At 46.7% G+C, this 25,909-nt stretch overlaps 1 protein-coding gene across 1 annotated transcript; it reads left to right on the top strand.

Annotated features, from left to right (window-relative positions):
- Positions 1 to 21,081: 21,081 nt before the first annotated feature.
- On the top strand, positions 21,082 to 25,274 carry ccdc43 (coiled-coil domain containing 43; the record flags this gene model as incomplete). The annotated part of the gene is made up of 5 exons (XM_083648628.1): positions 21,082 to 21,255; positions 22,208 to 22,301; positions 23,012 to 23,147; positions 23,828 to 23,883; positions 24,102 to 25,274. 5 exons carry the CDS (start codon positions 21,082 to 21,084, stop codon positions 24,287 to 24,289), a joined length of 648 nt encoding a protein of 215 aa, XP_083504754.1. The 3' UTR covers positions 24,290 to 25,274.
- Positions 25,275 to 25,909: the final 635 nt, after the last annotated feature.

Raw genomic sequence — 25,909 nt, 5'->3', positions numbered from 1 at the left:
TGTTTGCCATCCCACCCTATCAAGCACGTAGAGAGAGAGAGAGAGAGAGGGAGAGAGAGGGAGAGAGAGGGAGAGAGAGGGAGAGAGTATCTCTCCTCCGAGACTCATTATACAGATGATAATAAGCAGAAAATATGGGTGAATGGGCAAAACTCTAAAAGGATACACTGGTTAATATTTACATGGCACTTTGTCACCATCATCTTCTATACTCTATGGTGCAGAGTGAGAGAGCGGGATTAATAGTCCCATCTTTCTTCCTCTTAATCCATAACGGCACTGTGGAACGACCTCCCTCTCTCTCTCTTTCTCTCTCTCTCTCTCTCTCTCCATCACTTTCGCTCACTCACTTTCTCTCTCTCTCTCCCTCTGTCACTCTCTCTCACTCTTTTATATCCCGACCCTGAGTTCACAGCAGAGACACAGAGTAGGGTAGCGTCACGTGTCTGTACAGATGGGGCTTTCTCCAGCAGCACTTGTCTGAAGGGGATGAGAAGGCAGAGTTGAAGTCTGTCTCTGAATAGCAGGTGGCGGAGAAACAGACAGAACAACAGAGCGTGAGGCAAAGAGACAGAGAGAGCCGCTGTGCCAGGAGGACAGCCTGCACGGGCCTCAGGGACGAGCCGGGAGACGGGGACAGAGAGCACTCCAATAAGAACATTCACTCCACCCCTCCACACACCACATGCCAGCGCTCGGGTGTGTGTGTGTGTGTGTGTGTGTGTGTGTGTGTGTGTGTGTGTGAGCGTGTCTGTGTGTGTGTGGCATGCATGCTCGCACACACGCACACACACACAAAATGGAGAAGGTGAGCAGGCATGGAGCGCTCATCTGGCCCCGCCACATTCAGCACACATTGGTTTAAACCGCAGCCTGAGGTTTTATTCTTAGTTTACCTATATAGCTTAAGTCAGTTAGCCAAGATCTACTCATCTGGACTGAGCTCCAGGTGGATCATACCAGCACACTCCAGTGCACAGAGTAGCAGCCGCTAACCAGGAAGTCAGCTGCCAACTCAAGGATGGCAAAAGCGCTATGCTGTAGCGTCCAAGCCTGGCACCACACAGCGCTGCTCCCGTGGCTGCTGTTTACCTAGCGGCACCAGGCATGCACACAAAGCATAGAGCATGAAGAGGCAGCTGACCTGAGAGGTTTGAGCTTGCCTCCAGGGGGCACAAGCAGTCAGTATCTAACACTCCCACTTACGACCAGGACATCAAAGTACAGGCTCAGTGACCCGTAGAGACACACACAGAAGACACGCTGGATCTACTCTTTGTCTGTCCCGTAGAGACACACACAGAGGACATGCTGGATCTACTGTACAGCTGTCCCATAGAGACACACACAGAGGACACACTGGATCTACTGTTTGTCTGTCCCGTAGAGACGCACACAGAGGACACGCTGGATCTACTGTACAGCTGTCCCATAGAGACACACACAGAGGACACACTGGATCTACTGTACAGCTGTCCCATAGAGACACACACACAGAGGGCACGCGGGATCTACTGTACAGCTGTCCCATAGAGACACACACAGAGGACACACTGGATCTACTGTTTGTCTGTCCCGTAGAGACACACACAGAGGACATGCTGGATCTACTGTATGTCTGTCCCATAGAGACACACACAGAGGACATGCTGGATCTACTGTACGTCTGTCTCATAGAGACACACACAAAGGACATGCTGGATCTACTGTACGTCTGTCCCATAGAGACACACACAGAGGACATGCTGGATCTACTGTTTGTCTGTCCCATAGAGACACACACAGAGGACATGCTGGATCTACTGTACGTCTGTCTCATAGAGACACACACAGAGGACATGCTGGATCTACTGTTTGTCTGTCCCATAGAGACACACACAGAGGACATGCTGGATCTACTGTTTGTCTGTCCCGTAGAGACACACACAGAGGACATGCTGGATCTACTGTTTGTCTGTCCCATAGAGACACACACAGAGGACATGCTGGATCTTCTGTTTGTCTGTCCCCTAGAGACACACACAGAGGACATGCTGGATCTACTGTTTGTCTGTCCCATAGAGACGCACACAGAGGACATGCTGGATCTACTGTTTGTCTGTCCCATAGAGACGCACACAGAGGACATGCTGGATCTACTGTTTGTCTGTCCCATAGAGACACACACAGAGGACATGCTGGATCTACTGTTTGTCTGTCCCATAGAGACACACACAGAGGACATGCTGGATCTACTGTTTGTCTGTCCCATAGAGACACACACAGAGGACATGCTGGATCTACTGTTTGTCTGTCCCATAGAGACACACACAGAGGACATGCTGGATCTACTGTTTGTCTGTCCCATAGAGACGCACACAGAGGACATGCTGGATCTACTGTATGGCTGTCACAAGTGGGCAGTTCACTACTCTACCATTAACCTTGGCAAAATGAACTAATACATGCGCTTTTGTACCAATTCCCTTTCTCTATTGAATTTGTCCTATAAATGAATTTCCCTAAGGTGCTACAGTATGTCTGACTAGACCTCATAATGCAGGAACCACACAAGAATTCCACTGGTATTGTTCGTAGCATTTGCCAGAGCAGATTCCCAGGCACTTAATAGGGGGGGAGAGGGAATTAAAAAAAGAGGTTACAAGAAGAAAAAGCTGGAGAGACCATCTTACGAAGGGATCACACCAGCCGTGACGTTTGCGACTTAAAATGAATGTGGGCCAGGGGCGTCATAAAGTGTGTGTGTGTGTGGAGGGGGGGGCTTGCTCGGATCACACCCATCTTCGAACACGGCCTTCATTTTGATGTCATCTACTCAACTGTAAGGTTTCGTGACTGCATCTTGCACGGTTTTGGTGAAACAATAGCAGCCAACATTGATGGAGGGGGCAGTTCAGAGGGAGGCCTTCCATCCCTCCTGCCTTTCTTTGGTCTCCTCTCACTTGCGTTTACATGCACACCAATAAACTGATAACTGTGAGTAATCAGTTTATGGCAATAATCTGATTTCTGCGTTTACATGCACTTTAATAATCCGACAATAGGAAAAACCCGGGTTTACATGATTCAGTCAATTAGTCGGATTTCTCTCCAGAAGGCGGCGGTAATTCAACTTTTTACATGCAACTTGTACATGCGCAGTGCATGCGCAGATGTATAAACCCACAAGAAACCTGATACGCTGTATACATGCACTCAAAAGACAGGTTATTTGCCAAAAACCTAGGTATGTTTATCGGTTTATTCATAACCCGATAACGGCCATAAACGGATAAAGCTTATCAGTTTATGCTGTTTACATGACCATTTCAATAATCAGGTAACTCCAGAAATCCGCTAATAAACTGTTTATTGTCTGCATGTAAACGCATTCTGATTTGTCCCATCTTGCTTCTGTTCTCACACAGTGCTGCTGGTACTCACACAGTGCTGCTGGTACTCACACAGTGCTGCTGGTACTCACACAGTGCTGCTAGTACTCACACAGTGCTGCTGGTACTCACACAGTGCTGCTGGTACTCACTCAGTGCTGCTGGTACTCACACAGTGCTGCTGGTACTCACACAGTGCTGCTGGTACTCACACAGTGCTGCTGGTACTCACACAGTGCTGCTAGTACTCACTCAGTGCTGCTGGTACACAGTGCTGCTGGTACTCACTCAGTGCTGCTGGTACTCACACAGTGCTGCTGGTACACAGTGCTGCTGGTACTCACACAGTGCTGCCGGTACTCACACAGTGCTGCTGGTACTCACACAGTGCTGCTGGTACTCACACAGTGCTGCTGGTACACACACAGTGCTGCTGGTACACACACAGTGCTGCTGGTACTCACTCAGTGCTGCTGGTACTCACTCAGTGCTGTTGGTACTCACTCAGTGCTGCTGGTACACAGTGCTGCTGGTACACAGTGCTGCTGGTACTCACACAGTGATGCTGGTACACAGTGCTGCTGGTACACAGTGCTGCTGGTACTCACACAGTGATGCTGGTACTCACACAGTGCTGCTGGTACTCACACAGTGATGCTGGTACTCACACAGTGCTGCTGGTACACAGTGCTGCTGGTACTCACACAGTGATGCTGGTACTCACACAGTGCTGCTGGTACTCACACAGTGATGCTGGTACTCACACAGTGCTGCTGGTACACAGTGCTGCTGGTACTCACTCAGTGCTGCTGGTACTCACACAGTGATGCTGGTACTCACACAGTGCTGCTGGTACTCACACAGTGCTGCTGGTACTCACACAGTGCTGCTGGTACTCACTCAGTGCTGCTGGTACTCACACAGTGATGCTGGTACTCACACAGTGATGCTGGTACTCACACAGTGCTGCTGGTACACACACAGTGCTGCTGGTACTCACACAGTGCTGCTGGTACACTACTCACACAGTGATGCTGGTACTCACACAGTGATGCTGGTACTCACACAGTGATGCTGGTACTCACACAGTGCTGCTGGTACACACACAGTGCTGCTGGTACTCACACAGTGCTGCTGGTACTCACACAGTGCTGCTGGTACTCACACAGTGCTGCTAGTACTCACACAGTGCTGCTGGTACTCACACAGTGCTGCTGGTACTCACACAGTGCTGCTAGTACACACACAGTGCTGCTGGTACTCACACAGTGCTGCTGGTACACAGTGCTGCTGGTACTCACACAGTGCTGCTAGTACTCACACAGTGCTGCTGGTACTCACACAGTGCTGCTGGTACTCACACAGTGCTGCTGGTACTCACACAGTGATGCTGGTACTCACACAGTGATGCTGGTACACAGTGCTGCTGGTACTCACACAGTGCTGCTGGTACTCACACAGTGATGCTGGTACTCACACAGTGATGCTGGTACTCACACAGTGATGCTGGTACACAGTGCTGCTGGTACTCACACAGTGCTGCTGGTACTCACACAGTGATGCTGGTACACAGTGCTGCTGGTACTCACACAGTGATGCTGGTACTCACACAGTGATGCTGGTACACAGTGCTGCTGGTACTCACACAGTGATGCTGGTACTCACACAGTGATGCTGGTACTCACACAGTGATGCTGGTACTCACACAGTGCTGCTGGTACTCACACAGTGATGCTGGTACTCACACAGTGATGCTGGTACTCACACAGTGATGCTGGTACTCACACAGTGATGCTGGTACTCAGAAAGGGAGGAGAGGATATGGGTGAAGAAGCAAAAAGAGGGCAACATAAGAGGAGAGGGATGAGGGATAGAGATGCATCCCTTTGCACCCAATATGAGATTGGCCCAGATCACTAAATCGATAACGACATGGATGGAACACACACACGCACACACACACACACACACACACACACACACACTCACTCTCCTCGCCCAGAACAACAAATAATGAAGGCAGAAATAGAAGGAAGAGGGAAATATTTCAGCAAAGGGCTACAAGAGGAGCAAAGGGCAGACAAGAGAGACTCCTGCTTCTAAAGGGTGAGCTTGTTAGTACGAGACAGGAAGAATATCAAAGGATCAGACACGTGTGTGTGTGTGTGTGTGTGTGTGTGTGCACGCGCTCTCGCTCGCACGGCCTAACTTGATGACACGCTCACAGTATCGGACCTCATCACACGTATGACACATTGCTGCAGCCTATTCTAAACACCATGTCGCTGTGACATCGATACAACTGCAGCACTTAGTGTGCCAGGTGCTGCCATTACACCCGCATTCCATCCTGCACCCCAGCCCAAAGACAGAGTCCTGCACTTGGTGGATGAAGACTGGGAAGACAGACAGAGTCCTGCACTTGGTGGATGGAAGACTGGGAAGACAGACAGTCCTGCACTTGGTGGATGGAAGACTGGGAAGACAGACAGTCCTGCACTTGGTGGATGAAGACTGGGAAGACAGACAGTCCTGCACTTGGTGGATGGAAGACTGGGAAGACAGACAGTCCTGCACTTGGTGGATGGAAGACTGGGAAGACAGAGTCCTGCACTTGGTGGATGGAAGACTGGGAAGACAGACAGTCCTGCACTTGGTGGATGGAAGACTGGGAAGACAGACAGTCCTGCACTTGGTGGATGAAGACTGGGAAGACAGACAGTCCTGCACTTGGTGGATGGAAGACTGGGAAGACAGACAGTCCTGCACTTGGTGGATGGAAGACTGGGAAGACAGACAGTCCTGCACTTGGTGGATGGAAGACTGGGAAGACAGACAGTCCTGCACTTGGTGGATGAAGACTGGGAAGACAGAGTCCTGCACTTGGTGGATGAAGACTGGGAAGACAGAGTCCTGCACTTGGTGGATGGAAGACTGGGAAGACAGACAGTCCTGCACTTGGTGGATGAAGACTGGGAAGACAGACAGTCCTGCACTTGGTGGATGAAGACTGGGAAGACAGACAGTCCTGCACTTGGTGGATGAAGACTGGGAAGACAGACAGTCCTGCACTTGGTGGATGAAGACTGGGAAGACAGACAGTCCTGCACGTGGTGGATGAAGACTGGGAAGACAGACAGTCCTGCACTTGGTGGATGAAGACTGGGAAGACAGACAGTCCTGCACTTGGTGGATGAAGACTGGGAAGACAGACAGTCCTGCACTTGGTGGATGAAGACTGGGAAGACAGACAGTCCTGCACTTGGTGGATGGAAGACTGGGAAGGGGGAAAATAAGGAAAGAAAAACAAAGGCGATTGATATAAATGATCTGCCGGCCGAGAGAGGCCCCCAGGCAGGAGCGGGCGAAGGTCCGCTCGATACCAATTGATCGCGGGAGGCCCAGACATTCGTCTTAATTCTGACTAATTAGGGCAGCGGCTGACGAGGAGGGGGTTAGAGGGACAAGTTGTTGGCATGTGTGTGTGTGTGCGCACGTGTGTGTGTGTGTGTGTGCGCACGTGTGTGTGTGTGTGTGTGTGTGTGTGTGTGTGTGCGTGCGCGCGCGTGTGTGCGTGCTTGTGCGTCAATGGGACCTCCCAGATTACAAAATCAAGCCTCCATGTTTACAGAGCGCGGAACAAGTGGAGGATTAAGGAAATCCGTTTCGGAAACAACAACCATCACCACATTAGCATCGCTGCCAAAACAATTCCCCGCGTCTTCGCCGGTCGCCCGACGGGCAGGAGGGGCCTAAATCCTTCACTCAGTTTTTTTTTTTTTTTTTTTTTTATCTTTGTTTGTGTGAGAGCAGCTGATTATCTTCTGCCGGGGTGCATCTGGCCTTTGGTAGCCAGGAGGCAGCAGGAGAAGAGAGATGCTATTCTAGCCTCTCTCATCCCACAGATATACATCAAAGCCTTTAATTGGCAGGGAGGAAAAGCGGGGCTTGATCAGCGGAACAATTGGAAAAAGCGTGATTAATGTGCCGGTGTTCGATAACAGCAAGTGAAAAATGAAGGGAGAGAAGCTCCTGGTGCTCGCATGAGAGAAACAAAGCTGTGTGGACACTTGAGGCAAATTGCTTCGCCGTGCGATCCCACAGTAGAGGCTGGTAGCAGGAGAGGAGGGGGGGGTGTGGATGAGGATGGGGTTGGAAGGGGTCTCAGAGTTTAGAGGCAAAGTCCTTGTAAAAGATGCCTGTGTTTGGGAGCAGACATTGAGCGGGTGCTGAGCTGCTGAGAGCCGGGCTCAGAGTCTGATTTCTATCTGTCACTCCCTGAGGAGGGGGGCAGTGTCTGTCACTGCCTGAGGAGGGGGGCAGTGAGAAGTGGAAGTTGGGTATAGGGGAGGGAGGAGGGAGGTATCGGCATGACAGAGGGGCAGCAGGGACAATTCTACCTGAGTGGAGATCAGAATCTCACACACACACACACACACACACACACACACAATTCCCTATACTCACAGACACTGGTGTGAGAGAGCAGAAGCGGCACAGGCCACACAAAAGAGAGAAAATATCAGTGCCTACAAAGTGACAGACAGTCAGCGTATCTGGATCAGACAAGGCACCATTGCTGAGCAGAGACAAAAAAGTGTAGACAGGAAGTGTTGAACCTTTGTCAGTCACTCAGAGGCCCGGCGCTGACTGACAGATACACGTGAATATCAGCTAGTCCCTCTTGTTCTCTGACACACACACGCTGCCCTTTCCATCTCAGCGCTAGGGCTGAACAATTCTGAAAAAATATCTTATCGCGATTATTTTCACTGATATTGCAATTGCGATTTCTATATAATTAATCAGATTTTCATTGAAAAATGTATTAAAATGTGTGATTTTTATGAGGTTCTGTATGAGAGAAAGATGTTTTCATAGATTATGATGAGAAGGCCAGGGCATCTCTGCAGCACAACATTTAATTTAAAATGGTATTTTGACACACATTTCGCCTTTAACAACTATTGCATCGCCTGCAATTCCAAAATTGCAGTGGCCATATTGGAATTTCGATCAAATTCACCTTTTTCACAGCAGCCATTTTGTGTCTCAAAGGCAGGAAGTAACACAGGTGCAAAGAAAACATTAACGAGGGCCCCGGCACTGGAACGCCTAAACGGATTGGAAGTGGGAAACCCTCATTTATATTTTGCTTGCACCTGTATTACTTCCTGCCTTTTAGACACAAATTGGCTGCTATGAAAATGGTCAATTTGGATTGATTGTTTAGCCCTACACAGCAGCACCCTGTCCCCCCGCCACATATCCACACGCCTCGCTTCCGCCGCCGACCCCCTGGGCGCTCTACCAGGACTCCAACCAACAGAAGAAGAGAACCTAGCGGTGGTATCTGGATAGACTATAAATACCTCATTGGCTCCAGACGCAATGTCACTCTGCTCACATCAAATTAACCAATCAGGGTGGACATGTCCCCTGAATTCTCTGCTCCTCAGCTCAAGTGTGATGTCCTAATGACCGCTGGGCCGTCGATACCGGCCGGGTCCACACGACAGTAGGCCCTGAGGGGGACAATTAGGCAGAGTGGGTGATGTTGTCCCTGATAAATGTTGTCACTGCTGGTATTGGTACTAATACGGTGTAATTTGCTGTTGTAGACTGACACACACTACGACAGCAAAACCTTACACGGACGAGTGGGCGCGACAAGGCTGCACACTGGAGACACACAACAAATGCAATTTCATCAGCTAAATAGGCTGCTATCGACAAACATGCAATGTGTGGGACATACGGAGGTCTGGCCGGTATACCGAAGATTCAGCAATATACTGACATCATGAATCTCTCAGTAAGAAGTCAGAACTAACATGCGTGCAAGATTCAGCAATACTGACATCATGAATCTCTCAGTAAGAAGTCAGAACTAACATGCGTGCAAGATTCAGCAATACTGACATCATGAATCTCTCAGTAAGAAGTCAGAACTAACATGCGTGCAAATGTGGAATCCAACAACACTTAGTCAACACTTAGTCAATTGGAAATAAAGAAGACCTGCATGCATGGGGCACCAACTCTTACAAAGGATGTGTCATTTTTAACACATCTGTGTGTCCTCTTTGGGATAACCTAACACAACATATAAGACAATGCATTTTACACAACACAAGTTGCTATTAATGATTATTATCTTGTGTTGAAAAGTGTGTGTTTTCCAAAAGAAGACACAGATATGTAAAAATATATATACTGTATACATCATTGTACCTTGTGAATTTTTTGCAAGATTTTCATAACGCAAAATCCAAAAGCAACTTGTTTGGTTTTGCCAACAAATGGCAGAAACAACACTTCATTACAGATTCTCTGTCAACTATTTCACATTTTGGCTTCAGCAAAGACGATGCAGGAGAAATCAAAGTGAAGTATGCACACTGGCACAAAACAGCACCTATGAAAGGGAACACAGCAATTTGTTTCATCACTTGAAGTGTAACCATATCAACGAATATGGCAAGGCGAAGAAAAGAGGAAGCAGACGAGCGCTTATTTATTTTTTAAATTATGGATGTGAGACATCTATTTATACTTTCTATTTCAGAACTTAACTGTTTGCATTTAACCTTAATAAATGCTCATTCTTATTTCCTTTCATTGTTTGCAAAACATTTAGTTTAGAGCCTAGATGCTAAAGGTAAATGAGCTCTTTATGAACGATAAAATGAATGAAAGAATATGGGCGTCTGGGTAGCGCAGCGCTAGATTCCCTACCTACCAACCCGAGGGTCGCAGGTTCGAGCCCCTGTGTTACCTCCAGCTTGGTCGGGCGTCCATACAGGCACAATTGGCCGTGTCTGCAGGTGGGAGGCCGGATTAAGAGTATGTGTCCTGGTTGCTGCACTAGCGCCTCCTCTGGTTGGTCGGGGTGCCTGGAATAGCGTGATCCTCCCACGGACTATGCACTGCCGGGGAAACTTGGGTGAAAAGAAGCGGCTGGCGACTGCACATCAGGTATCGGAGGAAGCAGGTGCTAGTCTACGGCTCTCCCCAGATCGGCAGAGGGGGTGGAGCAACGACCTGGACAGCAGGGGGAGTTGGCCAAGTAGGCACAATTCAGGAGAAAATGCGGGAGTCTGGGAAAAAAATACAACATTCTTTATGAAAAAATATAGTTTCATTTATCGTCATTGAGGTAAATTGGACAATATGATATGGCTTTGAGATCTCATCATCTAGCCATAGAAAAACCTTGATGCAACTGATGGTTAGGAATATAACATTATCTTTTTTATGGCTTTCCTCTTCGATAAGCAAGAGAGTGAGCGATAAGCTTTCTCCCATCAGAACAAAAAAGGTCCTTATCGGCTCTGAGCAGAGGGACCAGGTGAAGAATAGGACTACAGGAGGCCGTTTGTTGAGGCAGATGATCGCAGCTGAGACACACTCTGAGATCACAGGTGGCGTGAGACTGCACTGCGCTGTCTGACGTGTGACAGGCCGTGTGACGTGTGACAGGCCGTGTGACGGCTACCAGCAGCGCTGGGTTGACTGGGCCCATCAGCAGACGTGACATCAGCGCCAGTCTGCAGCGCCAACCAGCAGCCCACGTTCAGCGTGCACGCCACGGCCTCAGCGTGCACGCCACGGCCGAGGAGAAAGCCTTCCTCTGACTTACCCTCTGTCACCGTTCTGCCAGAGCGGCGACGGGAGGAGGTGGAGTGTTGTCAGTGTGGCGTGCTGAATAGTTGGAGACATTGTTTACCCTGATTTGCGTAACCTTGTTAGGCAGTTCCTCTGACAGCCATTCATCTGATTAGGGGACTTATTCAAATGCAGGCGCAGGCGGAGAGCAAATCCCCGGGAATGAGCCTTGATAGGCAGCGCATGTTGGGGGAAATATTGGAAATTGCGTGTAAACACCTTTAGTTACTGTGAAATGTCACCCTGCCATTATCATGTATTTTAAGAGAGGGGGGAAGGAGAAAGCCAAAATTGCATGCAGCAATCAACCGCAAAAACAATTCATTTTAAAATGAGGTGACTCATTTGGTAACTGAACTGATGACTATTGGGTAGGGGTGCACCGATCACCAATTGCCAATCGCCTATGGGAAATATCTGCCCAACCGATCATCGATATATAAACTCCTCAAAAAAAGTTTGGAAACGTTATTTCGGTCGATTATTTCTCCCCTTTAATAATACCAATTGGCATTGTATTTTATATCGTTGGAAAGCCTGATTAGTGATAGGGCTTTTTTTTTATTAAAATAAATAAATAATAATAATAAAAAAATATCGGCAATCAGCCGAAATATCGGCAATCAGCCGATCGCATATTTGAGGTCAAAATCGGCCGATACAGATTGCTTGCCGATCGATCGGTGCACCCCTACTATTGGGTTATTTTGCATTGAGTATTTACACATGACCCAGTCAGCATTTCACGCATTCATCTACCACGACCCTTAAAACGAGCCTAAGTACGACTAAGTCTACAGTATCTATTTCCTTTCCATATCCTCTGTCTGACATCTCCCTCCCACGTCCATCCTCTGTGCCTCATACCACGCCAGGTCTTCCATTTAATTCCTGACCTGTGGCCGGCTTGAAATATTATCCCCGAGATGAGATCCGTGAGGCTGAATACAGAGCGTGGAGCGGCATAGGGAGCAGGACGGGGACATGGCTTGATTATGTGGCTAAGAGGCGTGCCTTAGCATGGGGACGAGGCATGGGTCCTCTCCCCAAGTGGCGTGGCCAAATATTTGCCCTCCTCCACATTGGCTGTCCGGACGCGTCCACTCAGCCCCGGTCCCCATCACTCCTCTGGTTCTGTTCAGCGGCGAGGCTTTGGCCCGGTCAGTCAGGCAGGGCGCCAGACCCGCGACAAAAAGTTTCTCCTCGCTGCCAGAGGTCGCGGAAGTTCACCAACCTGGAAAGAGACGCCCTCGCATTTTGAAAACCTCTGCGCCACCGCTGGGGGAGTCGCGCGGACACGCACACACACCAAGTGAGGGACAGAGGAGGAAAAAGACACTGTGAACTGGCCTTTGTGCTTCCCGATGATTTTGAGGAAGGAACCCACAGAAATGAACGTGCGGTCTCTGTGGATTTCTCTGAGTTACTGTTCCATATTCATTGACATTTTTCCCCACACTCACACGGCAGCATTTTAATTGCCAACGATTCAGACTAAAAAGCTAGATGAGAGGAATGACGGGCGGCCATGTTTCTCCAGAGGGAGAAGAGGGGGGTGGAGGTCTGCCACCATCGCTCTCAAACCCATGGGCACACAACAACTAATAAGTGCCCTCATTGCACATTAGATTTCCCCCCTCGGCTTTCAGCTCTGAAGTCAATCTTTCTCCACCGCCGACACACGCCATCACAGGGCTGCAAGGCGCCAGTGAAGCAGCAAACATCACTGCCATGTAGTCACTTAAGCTGCAGTACAAACACACCTGCATGGATCATCAAACAAATAAACAGCTTTGATTGAATTAATGTGTAATCTCCTTCCTCACAGAGTAGATCACTCATGGCAAATGTGAGGGGGAGTAGGAAAATTATGTCAATAGTGAACTGTATTACACAAATCAAGGGAAGTCATCATAAAATATGAATCATTCCAGACAACATTGCTGTAACACATTGCCTATCATGTTGGCCAAATTTGACTTACTGTTGAGCCCTTTTAGGATTCAAATCTCTGTGCCGCCACATAAAGAAATCAACTATAACTGGTCGAACAAGCTTATTCCATGGAATTGCTTTTACACACAGCAACTTTCAGCACTGCTGCATGTCAAGCGACCATGTGATGATGCAGCAACCTGCTTGAGAAGATGAGGAAACACGTCTATTACCCATGTTGTTTCTCATTGCTCTGCACTTGCTGCTTGTTGCGGGTGCTGCTTATACTCTGTCACATCAATGTTGGGGGAGAGGATATGTTGACAGAGAGATGACATTGCACATTGAGACTGTAGGGCTCTTCTCAGGCTGGTGGCATGTGAGTGTGTGTGTGTGTGTGTGTGTGTGTGTGTGTGTGTGTGTGTGTCTGTGTGTCTGTGTGTGTGTGTGTGTGTGTGTGTGTGTGTGTGTGTGTGTGTGTGTGTGTGTGTGTGTGTGTGTGTGTGTGTGTGTGCGTGTGCGTGCGTGCATGCATGTGTGTGTGTGCATGTGGGTGTGTGTGTGTGCGTGTTCGAAGAGAGGAGAGGGTTCCGTGTGGAGCGGAGCATGTGGAGGCTCACCCACTCAGCAGCCTCGCGGCCCTCGTCATTTCGCATCAATCTACAGGCCCTCAATAGAAGTAGGACAGGCGTCCTAAAGCTATGCAGTACCGAGAGAGGAATGGCAATATGCATCGACCCTGGGCCCCTCAACTTGAAAGATGACTACTCTAGCCTGTTGTGATGGTACTCTGCCTCCCCCACTTGTCTCTCCCTCATGCTCGCTCACACTCCGTTTATCTCTCTTGACACCAGCTCGCTTTAAAACATCTTGAAACAGGAGCGTTGGGGCAAAAGCACACAATCTAGAGAAGGAAGTAGTGACCGTGGCACACCCAACCACTCGTCACTCTAAGCAGGAAGTAGTGACCGTGGCACACCGAACCACTCGTCACTCTAAACAGTAAGTAGTGACGGGGCACACGGAACCACTCTTCACTCTAAGCAGGAAGTAGTGACCGTGGCACACCGAACCACTCGTCACTCTAAGCAGGAAGTAGTGACCGTGGCACACCGAACCACTTGTCACTCTAAGCAGGAAGTAGTGAGGTGGCACGCCGAACCACTCGTCACTCTAAGCAGGAAGTAGTGAGGTGGCACCGAACCACTCGTCACTCTAAGCAGGAAGTAGTGACCGTGGCACACCGAACCACTCGTCACTCTAAACAGTAAGTGGTGACCGTGACACACCGAACCATTTGTCACTCTAAGCAGGAAGTAGTGACCGTGGCACACCGAACACTCGTCACTCTAAGCAGGAAGTAGTGACCGTGGCACACCGAACCACTCGTCACTCTAAACAGTAAGTGGTGACCGTGACACACCGAACCATTTGTCACTCTAAGCAGGAAGTAGTAACCGTGGCACACCGAACCACTTGTCACTCTAAGCAGGAAGTAGTGAGGTGGCACGCCGAACCACTCGTCACTCTAAGCAGGAAGTAGTGACCGTGGCACACCAAACCACTCATCACTCTAAGCAGGAAGTAGTGACCGTGGGACACCGAACCACTCGTCACTCTAAGCAGGAAGTAGTGACCGTGGGACACCGAACCACTCGTCACTCTAAGCAGGAAGTAGTGACCGTGGGACACCGAACCACTCGTCACTCTAAGCAGGAAGTAGTGACCGCGGCACAACAAACCACTCATCACTCTAAGCAGGAAGTAGTGACCGTAGCACGCCGAACGACTCGTCACTCTAAGCAGGAAGTAGTGACCGTGACACACCAAACCACTCATCACTCTAAGCAGGAAGTAGTGACCGTGGGACACCGAACCACTCGTCACTCTAAGCAGGAAGTAGTGACCGTGGGACACCGAACCACTCGTCACTCTAAGCAGGAAGTAGTGACCGCGGCACAACAAACCACTCATCACTCTAAGCAGGAAGTAGTGACCGTAGCACGCCGAACGACTCGTCACTCTAAGCAGGAAGTAGTGACCGTGGCACACCGAACCACTCGTCACTCTAAACAGTAAGTAGTGACCGTGGGACACCGAACCACTCGTCACTCTAAACAGGAAGTAGTGACCGTGGCACACCGAACCACTCGTCACTCTAAACAGTAAGTGGTGACCGTGGCACACCGAACCACTCGTCACTCTAAGCAGGAAGTAGTGACCGTGTCACGCCGAACCACTCGTCACTCTAAGCAGGAAGTAGTGACCGTGGCACACCGAACCACTCGTCACTCTAAGCAGGAAGTAGTGAGGTGGCACGCCGAACCACTCGTCACTCTAAGCAGGAAGTAGTGACCGTGGCACACCGAACCACTCGTCACTCTAAGCAGGAAGTAGTGACCGTGGCACACTGAACCACTCGTCACTCTAAGCAGGAAGTAGTGAGGTGGCACGCCGAACCACTCGTCACTCTAAACAGGAAGTAGTGACCGTGGCACAACAAACCACTCGTCACTCTAAGCAGGAAGTAGTGACCGTGGCACGCCGAACCACTCGTCACTCTAAGCAGGAAGTAGTGACCGTGGCACACTGAACCACTCGTCACTCTAAGCAGGAAGTAGTGAGGTGGCACGCCGAACCACTTGTCACTCTAAGCAGGAAGTAGTGACCGTGGCACACCAAACCACTCATCACTCTAAGCAGGAAGTAGTGACCGTGGCACACTGAACCACTCGTCACTCTAAGCAGGAAGTAGTGACCGTGGCACGCCGAACGACTCGTCACTCTAAGCAGGAAGTAGTGACCGTGGCACGCCGAACCACTCGTCACTCTAAGCAGGAAGTAGTGACCGTGGCACACCGAACCACTCGTCACTCTAAACAGTAAGTAGTGACCGTGGCACACCGAACCACTCGTCACTCTAAGCAGGAAGTAGTGACCGTGGCACGCCGAACCACTCGTCACTCTAAGCAGGAAGTAGTGACCGTGGCACGCCGAACCACTCGTCACTCTAAGCAGGAAGTAGTGACCGTGGCACACCCAACCACTCGTCACTCTAAGCAGGAAGTAGTGACCGTGGCACGCCGAACCACTCGTCACTCTAGTACTGTAATCACAATAGTTTGACACGAGTGGGCTGGGCCATTGCCTGCCGCAGATGGTACAAAGCCTGCTTAACACTTAACTCAACTAACTCAATGTTTGTGGGCTGGGAGGAGACGGAGGCGGTGCACTAAAAGAAGAGAGGACAGATCCACGCGGGAGGAGGTTCCCCGTGGCATCGCAGAAGCTTCGCACGTCATTACTGCGAGGCCAGCGACGTGTGAAGCCGTCATGTAGGAGCAGTGGCGGGGGGCGGGGGGCGGGGGCGGGGGTGGGATACTAACCCACACATAAAGTGCTTTCTGCAAGCAGGATCAAGCCAATCGCATGGAAACATAGTTTAATATATTCAGACAGTGTTGTCTGTTGTCCCGGCGTCAAGCTGACTCAAAGAGGGTGAACAAACGCCTCCTCTTGCTCCACATCACCACAGCTCTGTTTACATCTATACTTTCAACAAACCGATGCACATGCGCGGTACAATTAACAATGACTCACAAACCATATGAACTCCGTGCTATCGTCATGCAACAGAATCAAAGACCAAAGACCTGTCTTTCACCCAGGAAGCAAATCAGTGTCTTCTGCTTCCATCCAGTGGCTACGAGCAGAATGTCACGCTCGTTCATGCCGCGCTTGGCAGCAGCACATCTGACTCGCCCCTCCTCCTGCACTGGCACAGCTCTCGGTCGCTAATGCTAAGGTTAGCTGTAAAGTCTGGGCTTATGCTCACCTTAACCCAAAGCAATGCATCATTCTTCTACTGTACCTACTGCTTCCTGAAGCCTTCATTTAGCACAGTTTGGAACCTAGCTGTCACTTATTGTACTAGCAAACACTGCAACAGGAAGTAATCTGGGGGACATTTAGAATGTTTATGTTGTCGAGTTGAAACGTCTATAGAAGAAATAGGACCTGGGTAGCTTTCATTCCCTCAGCCATCAGACTTCTGAAGAGTAGGCCTACAGTTTGAGCAGCAGAGGCAAACACTGAAATAATGGATTGTACAGCACTCTATATGTGGGAATGCACTGTATGTTTGTCATATTATGTTGTATACTGAATGTATGGTTGTACTGGGGGCTGTGTCACAAAACTCATTTCCATGTGAATTAATACACAATATTGTATTGTAATGTATGGTTGAATTTTATTGTATACTAAGAAGCTCTTTCACTTTTCCTGACGCGAAACGACTACGTCTTGTTATCAGCCAAAGCTTGTCTGCATAGCAACAAACTTCTAAAAGGTTAGCAGGGTACAACATGATGCTGTCTTTGAGGTCTTCTATACTTTAGATGCTGGGAACAAATCTGTTATTCAGTGTTGTGCTATATTGTGAGTGTGAGGGGATGTGATCTCCAAAGGCTATTTGATGGGCAGCTGCCCACTGAATCAAGAAGAATAGCTGATTATTTTTGAAATCAGCATTTTGATTAGACTAGCACTGGCATGCATAGTGCCCAAAGCATACAAGTGGGTGCACAAGTACTTCTGCAAGCTAGTGTACAAGAATCAACCATTCGTTTTCAATCAAGAACTTTATGATTCATGGTACTACTATCCCAGCGCACTGATTTGACTGCCATTAGCAAGCATTTAGCGCTGATTCAAATTTTGGCTGTGAACATGAATTTAACAAGCCAGGCTAGCAGACACAGTTTCTAGGCTACACCTGGTGTTTTCATTCAAATGGACCGCAAACAACAAAACAACCTCCACAAATCATGTTCTGATCCTTACAAAAGTAGGTACAATGAATCATGTGTCTTAAGACTGCCCTACTGTTTTCGCCTGATCCTAGCAATTGTTTCAGACAAAGAGAGTGGGAGGATAACTAAGATGAGCAAGAACGTCCCCTTTTGATATTCCTTGCCGACATGACATCTAGTGGTCGTGTTTGTAGGTGTAAATTAACATACCTCATCCATGACGCAGACGAGACCACAACTCGGTGCAGTGTGTCCAGCAGAGCAAAGAAGGCCTAGTGTCGAAGGTGTCTCCACAGCGGCCGCATGGGCTCGGCTGGTGCCTCAGACAGCAGCTCCGATGTCTCCTCAGAGCCTGAACAGATCACGGCACCACAGTTTAAATGTGAGGGTTCAGCTGCTGGCACAGTCCCTGTACAGGTGCCATCTCTACACTGACATAGGTGGCACGATGTTCAACAATGAGCCAAGCGTTGTCAAATGTGGAAATATTTTTGAATAAAAATCCACATTTGGAAATATTTCTGTAGCGATGCTCTATAAGCCCTAAAAGCATTGCATTGTGTTTCATGTGTCAGTGACTCAGTGTGTTACAATGTGAAATTGCATTGTCCCATTGAAATAAACAAATAAGTAATAAAAACTGTTGGCACGATGCACACCTGGCTGCACATCTGCTTTGTAAATCTAATGACGATGGACATTTGCACACCTGCATATGTGCAGGAAACTACAAACGCCTGACAACCAGTAAATCTGTTAACATTGTCGAGATAGCCAAAATTATGTTGCAACAATGATGAGCATGCGGTATATTTGGTTTCATTATATATTATATCATTATTTTTTGTTGTGATTATTTATCATGTTTACTTCTGCGGTAATCATTTGCTGTTTTATCTTCCATACGCTCTATTCATTCTATTCTCATGAATATCATATTCTTGGCTGCAGTGACCCAATTCCCCCACAGGAGCCATTAGTGGAGCTCCACTGCTCCAGTTGTTCCTTGCAGGTAGGTTCATACATTCTTAATGTGCTTAATGTGGAAACTGAGTAGTAATTTGTTAAAAGAGGAATTCAAGCTGTATTTCGTTTTTTAATTGAGGCCATTTTCATGAACTAACGTAGAGAAAAATTTACAATGCAACCAAAAATCTAATTAATTCACTTTATTACAATAATCTATTAATATGTATGGACTTGAACAACCGCAGCTAGAGCCAAGCCTCTATTCTGTGTTACCATAGGGACACAAAACCTTGAGCGGAATTGGAGACTGACATTGCGGCTTTAATGTACATTTAAAATCTAAAATCCTTGTAATGTATTTTTCAGATTACATTCTGAGAATTTTTCATCATCATGCTGAATTTAAGAACCAAAATTTTCCCATGTCTCTAAAAATCAAGTGAAATCCAGTCCCCCTGCTCCCTGTGACAGCAGAGTCCGCTCCTTTATCTCCTGTCTGATGGCATCATCCAAAAAGTCTTGGCTCTCGTTTCTAGCTTTGAGGAAGACATCATTTCACAACCTAGATGGAAATGTCCAAGATAATAGCAATCACATTATGCATGATATAATTCTGTTCTACAGTACATTTTTACCTTTAATGCACTTAAATTAAAAATCACTGAAGTAGTCCACCCTAGTCAACGCAGATACACACTTGGAAATTAACTGGAGCCAATTGACTTAATGTGACTTAATGCATGAAAATGGATGCAGACGTACTGCATCTGGAAAATGGGCCAAGGCCCCAGATTATGCCCTTACTATAAAAAGGACGGGTTATTATAGAAATATTCAAATACAATTGAATAGTTAAAAACAAATGGAAGGAAGAAAATTTATTCAAGACCACCCTAGGCCATTATTAATTTGCATTTGTAGGTTATACATATTGAACAAACTGTCAATGGGTATACTACTAATTTAATAGCCTGGCATATAAAACAATGTGTGCCATTTCAATTTTACCTATGCTGCTAACCTGTAATGGAAAGGGGCATTTTCCGCTCCAAGGTGCAGTCAGATGTCTGCAGTGTTGGGCAAGTTACTTTCAAAATGTAATATACTAAATATTACTAGCTACTTTCATTTGAAAGTAATAAGTTACTTTACAATATTACTGTCTGTGTCGAGTAACTCGCTACTTATTACACTACTTTTGCATTACTTTTACCAAAACAACAGGAGCAGCAGAATGACATGGCTGCCCCGGAACATCCCGAAAAATAATTTCAACCGCCTTCAAGTCAGTGTAAACAATAAAAAATTCTAAATGTTATTATTTTTCTTTGTTATTGTCATCTATAGTGGTTATTTGCATAAAAACACAGTTTGATTAGGAAATGATTGTATCTTTTTTAAATATGTCATTTGATTTTTTTTTTTTAACTCAATTTGTAACTTGAGTTAGCCTACTTGACAAAGTAACTGGTATAATAATATTACTGAAATCATATAAGTAATAAGTTAGATTACTGAGTTACTGATAAAAGTAATATGTAATATGTTACTTTTGTAATGAGTTACCCCAACACTGGATGTCTGTAATCAATCCCAATCAAGCTGTTGATCAAAATTCACAAATGTCTTTTAATATAGCAGGTCTGGTATAGGACAATTGCCAACTACAGCTGCACACAAAAATAAAAGATAAAACCACAAAAGGCATACAGGCACGTGGATGTCAACTTCTCATTTATTTCTGGCTATGAAACTGCAGCGCGCATCCGTTCCAATTCCAGTCCACCCAGCACACACCTGTAGCCCACATGTGAAGTTCACTGTTGTGAGAGGTATTTTGTCGCCCTCATGTGGCCTGATGTAGCTACCTCGTCCACTGAAGTACTCGTCAAAAACTTCATGCCAATGCCAACAATAATTAATTAATTAATTAATTAATGTCCAGCATTTTTCATATGGAGGCATACGTTTGTTATCCGATTTATACAATTTTATTGATTAAAAAAAAATAGGGCAGAAGAAGAAACTCTAGTTGTTTGAGTACAATGACAAATATAGGCTACCGTTCCTGTTAACTGTCGCGTTTAGCTAACGTTAATTTACTTACCGTATTTGCACCACAGACGGTAACGTTATGTTGGAAAGCACTCAAATTAATTGTTGCATGTTTCGGTTACTTCTTCCTACGTCTCACCTGTGGACGGTTTCCGCAGCACCAAACATGTAATATCGCGTCAGCAGGCTCTTCCCAAACGTGTGTCACTATCTGCACAGGCATTCACAAAGGACAGTCCTGCTTTATCGAAGGACCCCAAACGGCCAAGATGGCTGCGCCCGTCACAGACGCCGTGGAGTTTAAAAGCTGGCTAAATGAGCGGCTAGACTCCTTGGAAGTGGACCGGGAGGTGTACGGAGCGTATATTTTAGGCGTCCTACAAGAAGATGAGAGCGACGAAGAGAAAGGAGATGCGCTTCAAGGAATATTATCCGCCTTTCTGGTGAATATCCACAGCGGCATGCCTCGCCTGCTAGCAAGATACCCGGCGTAGGCTGCGTTAGTTGTAGCAGTGGAGATCCAGGGACACAGAGCACCAATGTTTGGCCAAACGCCATTCAAAAATCTTAAGGATGGGGTTAATGTAGCCTTTCTTTTCAGGGAGCACTACATACACACTGGTCTTCTGGTACATTTTCATATGGTCTTCTGGTAAATGTCACCCTGGTTCACACCATGATGCATTTCGGTGTGAGCAGGTGTGAGATTTAATTTGAATACGTGCTGATTGATGTAGGCCTACCACCACCCAGGCTTGCATCCATCTTGCATCTCTTCATTTCGGATATTGCTGTCATGGCAGTCGCTGTTAAACTAGAGCAGGTGTGAGATGACGGTTTATCACAGTCAGCTGTTTCTATTATTAGCTTAAAGGGTAATACTGTTCGGAGAATACACATAAATCAGGACTGCTGATAACATTGTCGTGTTCAGTGTTCTCCAAGTGCAGTTTAATCAAAGTATGTAAACATGAAAAACTCTCCAGGCTGAAAACCCAGAGCCTGGCATTGTCACAGTCTGCTGATTCCATTTAATTTCGATCTAGAAGACACAGAGGTGAATGTTCACTTGTACACATTGAAGTGTGTCTGCCTGTCTGGGTGTGATAACAGCATTTAATGCAAACTTGCAAAGACATTTGGCTCGAAAGCGTTTTTACGCTTAGTAGACTGTGGGATTGCCATTAAGAGAAACTAATGTAAAGTGCTACAGTCAGTACAGACTAGCTGTGAATGAGTCCAGTGGGTTCTATTATAGTCTTGTACCAGGCTGCTGTTGTCTACAATGTGTCTCATATGTACCAATTGTGCTGATACAAGGCCATTAGTTAGCAAGCACACACAAACTGGCTCTTACATATTTAATGTGAAGTATTAACTGTCCTTTGTGTGCAGGAAGAGGAAACCCTGGATGACGTCTGCAGACAGATCATCACGCAGTGGACAGAGAGCTGCGCCCGATCAGCAGCCAAGGGCGGTGCTGATGATGGTATGGGGAGAGCTGGCCAAGAAAGACGTACAACCTATTTAGGCCAGGCAGCTCCTTTTAGAACTGAATCCACTTTATTGGAACAACAATTAACCTTACAGGCGGAGTCAACAATCAGCCAAACTGCATACTTTTTATTTATTTGCCTACCCAGGACTAAAAACTAATCACATTCTGGCAACGCAGTAGTCTCACATAGGCAGACCTACAGTATCTCCACACTTTGTTTTAACGCTGTGCTGGAGAAAGTAATGATGAAGAAGTTACTTGGATTAACTCTAATGTAATTACTGTTTTGGAAATTGTGATCTCTTACACTAGTCATTACTGGGGAAACTAATACAATTACAGTAACGCGTTATTGAGTAATGCGTTACTGCCCAAAACTGGGGACAGATAACAAAAGCAATCGCTGAGAATGCAATCAGAAATTCCACAAAGATTGTTTTGCCATTGCTATTACTGGAGAGTGATTGACTGCACACAACCATACAAGTGTGTTTATTGTGTGGAGCCTCGAGCTCCTCAGACAGACTGTGTGGCTCAATCTGTAATGTACCTTCACAATTGCAAGTACTTGCCTACTTTTCTTTTTATCACCTCAGCGGTCCAACTTGACTTCATAACAGCCAGCAAGATCAAGTTTATGTGCAGTTTGGCTGTGTACTCTGTGCTAAGCAGAACTCTCTGTGTGTTTCCCCTGTCTGTAGCTGAGGTTCAGGCCATCGCCAGCATGATCGAGAAACAGGCTCAGATCGTGGTGAGACAGAAGGAGGTGACTGAGGAGTCCAAGAAGAGGAAAGAGGCCGTCCTCGCTCAGTACGGCAATATTTCAGACGGAGAGGAATATCCTTGTTTTTGCAAAGTGTAACGAGGGTAAGGCTACGTTCACACTAGTCTCGCTGGCCAGCCTCCTCTCCCTTCCGTCCGAGGAGTCTGGCGCTGCACGTCTCCATAGTGGGATTGCGATGGGCGGCGCTTAGTGGCAGTGACCTTGGAAAATAGTTTCAATCAATCCAACTTGCCGTTTTCAGCGTGTAGCAACGAGCTAGCGTGTAGGTTTCTGCCATTAGCTTGCTAGCTAGTTAGCGTTGTTGTTTTCACTGCGGCGGCAGGGCACTATTTACAGTGACACACAGGGAGGAGGGAGCGGAAGCCGCTCTGATTGACATGGTCGGAGCCAATGACAGAGCTTGTAATAAGCCGGGAGCGGACATCCGGCTGCCACCGAAACAGTCGCTCAAATGGGAGAGCAGAGTAGAGCAGGGGAGGGTTTATCCCAGTTATGGAGACCTGCGGCGCCAGACTCCTCGGGCGGAAGGGAGAGGAGGCTGGCCAGCGAGACTACGTTCACACTGATTATTTAGAATAGCATGTATGGTTCGACTCTGTGTGACTTTTCTTTGACCGTGTACAGGCCAGGGAAGAAGAAGGTATACATCTTAAGGTTGTGTCATCCAATGAATATCTACTCACTTATTCTTAGTGTTTAAAATCATTGTCAGTTGTTTCCTTGACATAAGCACTGAAGCTGAGGAAGAGGAGGCAGCAGCTGCGACTAATTTTCCTGTAGGTGATAAATGTATCCTTTCTAAAGCTATCTATATGAAACCAGAGGTGCTCATTTATATAATCGCATTTGAATTCACTTGTTACCTATTGCAATAATAATGGATTATGCAATAGGTGTACAACCATGGTACTTACTTTACACAAGTAATACACAGTTCAGCCTCTGTAGTAGTAATGTAGGAAGAACAGATTTGCTTTTGTCCAACTGCCCTTTACTGAGATTGTCAGCGCTGTTCAAGAACACCAACGTGGAGGAGGTCCTCAACAGGCAGAAGCAAAAGCGGGACCAGGCTCGCGAAGATGCTCAGAAGAAGAAGGAAACGGACAAGATGCAGCGGGAGAAGGAGAAACTCACCAAGCAAGAGAGGAAAGACAAGGAAAAGAAGCGTACACAGAAAGGTGAACGCAAAAGATAAAAGTCAAGACAAAGGACACTTTGAAAGTGGAAGGTTTTGTTGCCGATCAAAAATGAAAAAAGAATCAACAGTCGATGCCTCTTTTTAACCTAAACCTCATTGATGTGAACATGACTTAATTAAGACCCTCTTTGATCAACAAGTGTCCTCAGTGTTGTGCAGTTTTCAAGTCCTGGCCATTAATTTTGTTTGTTTTTCTCCCCTGGACTCTGAAAATGTCTCTGGGAAGCTGTTGTCTAGGAGCAAAAGCTGGAAATCTGTACATGTCGTTGCCTTATAGTCAGTCTCGCTACGTTCAGAAAAAAATAGAGGTGCACTCAGAGAGCGCAGACCTCCGCCAAAACCAATAGTCCAGTTTGCTATGATGCAAATGTGGATCGGATCTGCTCCAAAATGTAATGGGTACTTCCTTGGCCCGTGTTAGCGTGTTACACCCTTGCAGAGTTTCATGAAAATCAGCCCAGTAGTTTTTCTGTAATCTTGCTAACAGAGACACCGGAAAAAAGTAGCTGTTCTTATCTGCTACAGTTCCAGTAGGTCTCTGCCAATTTTATGTGGATCCAACTAAAATGTAGCATTGTGTAGCACGCCTTACCCGAGCCTTGACCCAGCTGCCCCTGACATGAGCAAAGTAGTCTACTCCTGAAAAGCAAATAGGATTGATGAGTGTAGGAAGTGAGGGAAGATGCCCAGTGGGCTGCAGATTTCTCATAAGAGTGCATGGAGCTTCTGTTGCTTTCCACTCGGTGCCAACATGCTGCAAATGCCTTTCATCTCCACACCTCCACCTTTCAGTAAAGGCAGAAGTCATGTTTAAATGCTTTCATTTTGTCGCTTTAGGTTTTAATTTCCCTATCTGTGTAGTTTGTCTGAGAATAAGAACTAAGCAGCGGTCAATATACCTTTATACCTCAAATGTATCATGTACCATGACAATGTTTTGCAATTGGGGTTTAACATCTTTTCAAATGAATAAAAACATTTTGAGCAGTTTGAATTGCTTTATTTTTTGTCTTCAGTTCATGCAACAACTTACTAGCCTGGTAAACGAGCCGGTCACATCAACTCCCATTTCATTTCCTTCTACAGACCTGGTAGAACAAAATGGAACGCGAGTTCATGTGACCGACTGGTTTACCAGGCTAACAACTTACAACTACTTGCAGGAAGAAGAAAAACAGATCTGTTAACAAAACCATAACATTAAAGTTGCAGGTATTGAACGACCCTGCTCATATTCACCAAGCAGGTCTAAGGAGAGCTGAGCTAGACTCAGCTAGTCCAGAAAGGCAAACTTATTCTTTAACTTAGCTATGCAAAACATACAGGCCTTGATGCCTGTCTCACACACACTGATATATCAGTGATAGAATTATCAAACATCATTCGTATCTATAATCTGAGGAGTGTGACTAATAAATTACATATTAAAATATGAAACATCACAACAAAATGATTTTTTTCAAAACTGTTAAAGGAGCACTGCTGATTTTTCAACCAGCTTTGTATCATTACAAAATCAGTAAAAACTAAATTGTTTTGCAGGCATTCATTTAGTTTGACAGTTATTGAGAGTAGTGGACCAGTGGTGTCATTTATGTCCACAACTTAACTCATCAA

The sequence above is a fragment of the Poromitra crassiceps genome, assembly GCF_964638095.1.
Source record: "Poromitra crassiceps genome assembly, chromosome: 13".
Lineage (NCBI taxonomy): Eukaryota > Metazoa > Chordata > Actinopteri > Beryciformes > Melamphaidae > Poromitra > Poromitra crassiceps.
Note: the sequence above shows the minus strand (reverse complement) of the source record. Positions and strands in the feature narration are given on the sequence as shown.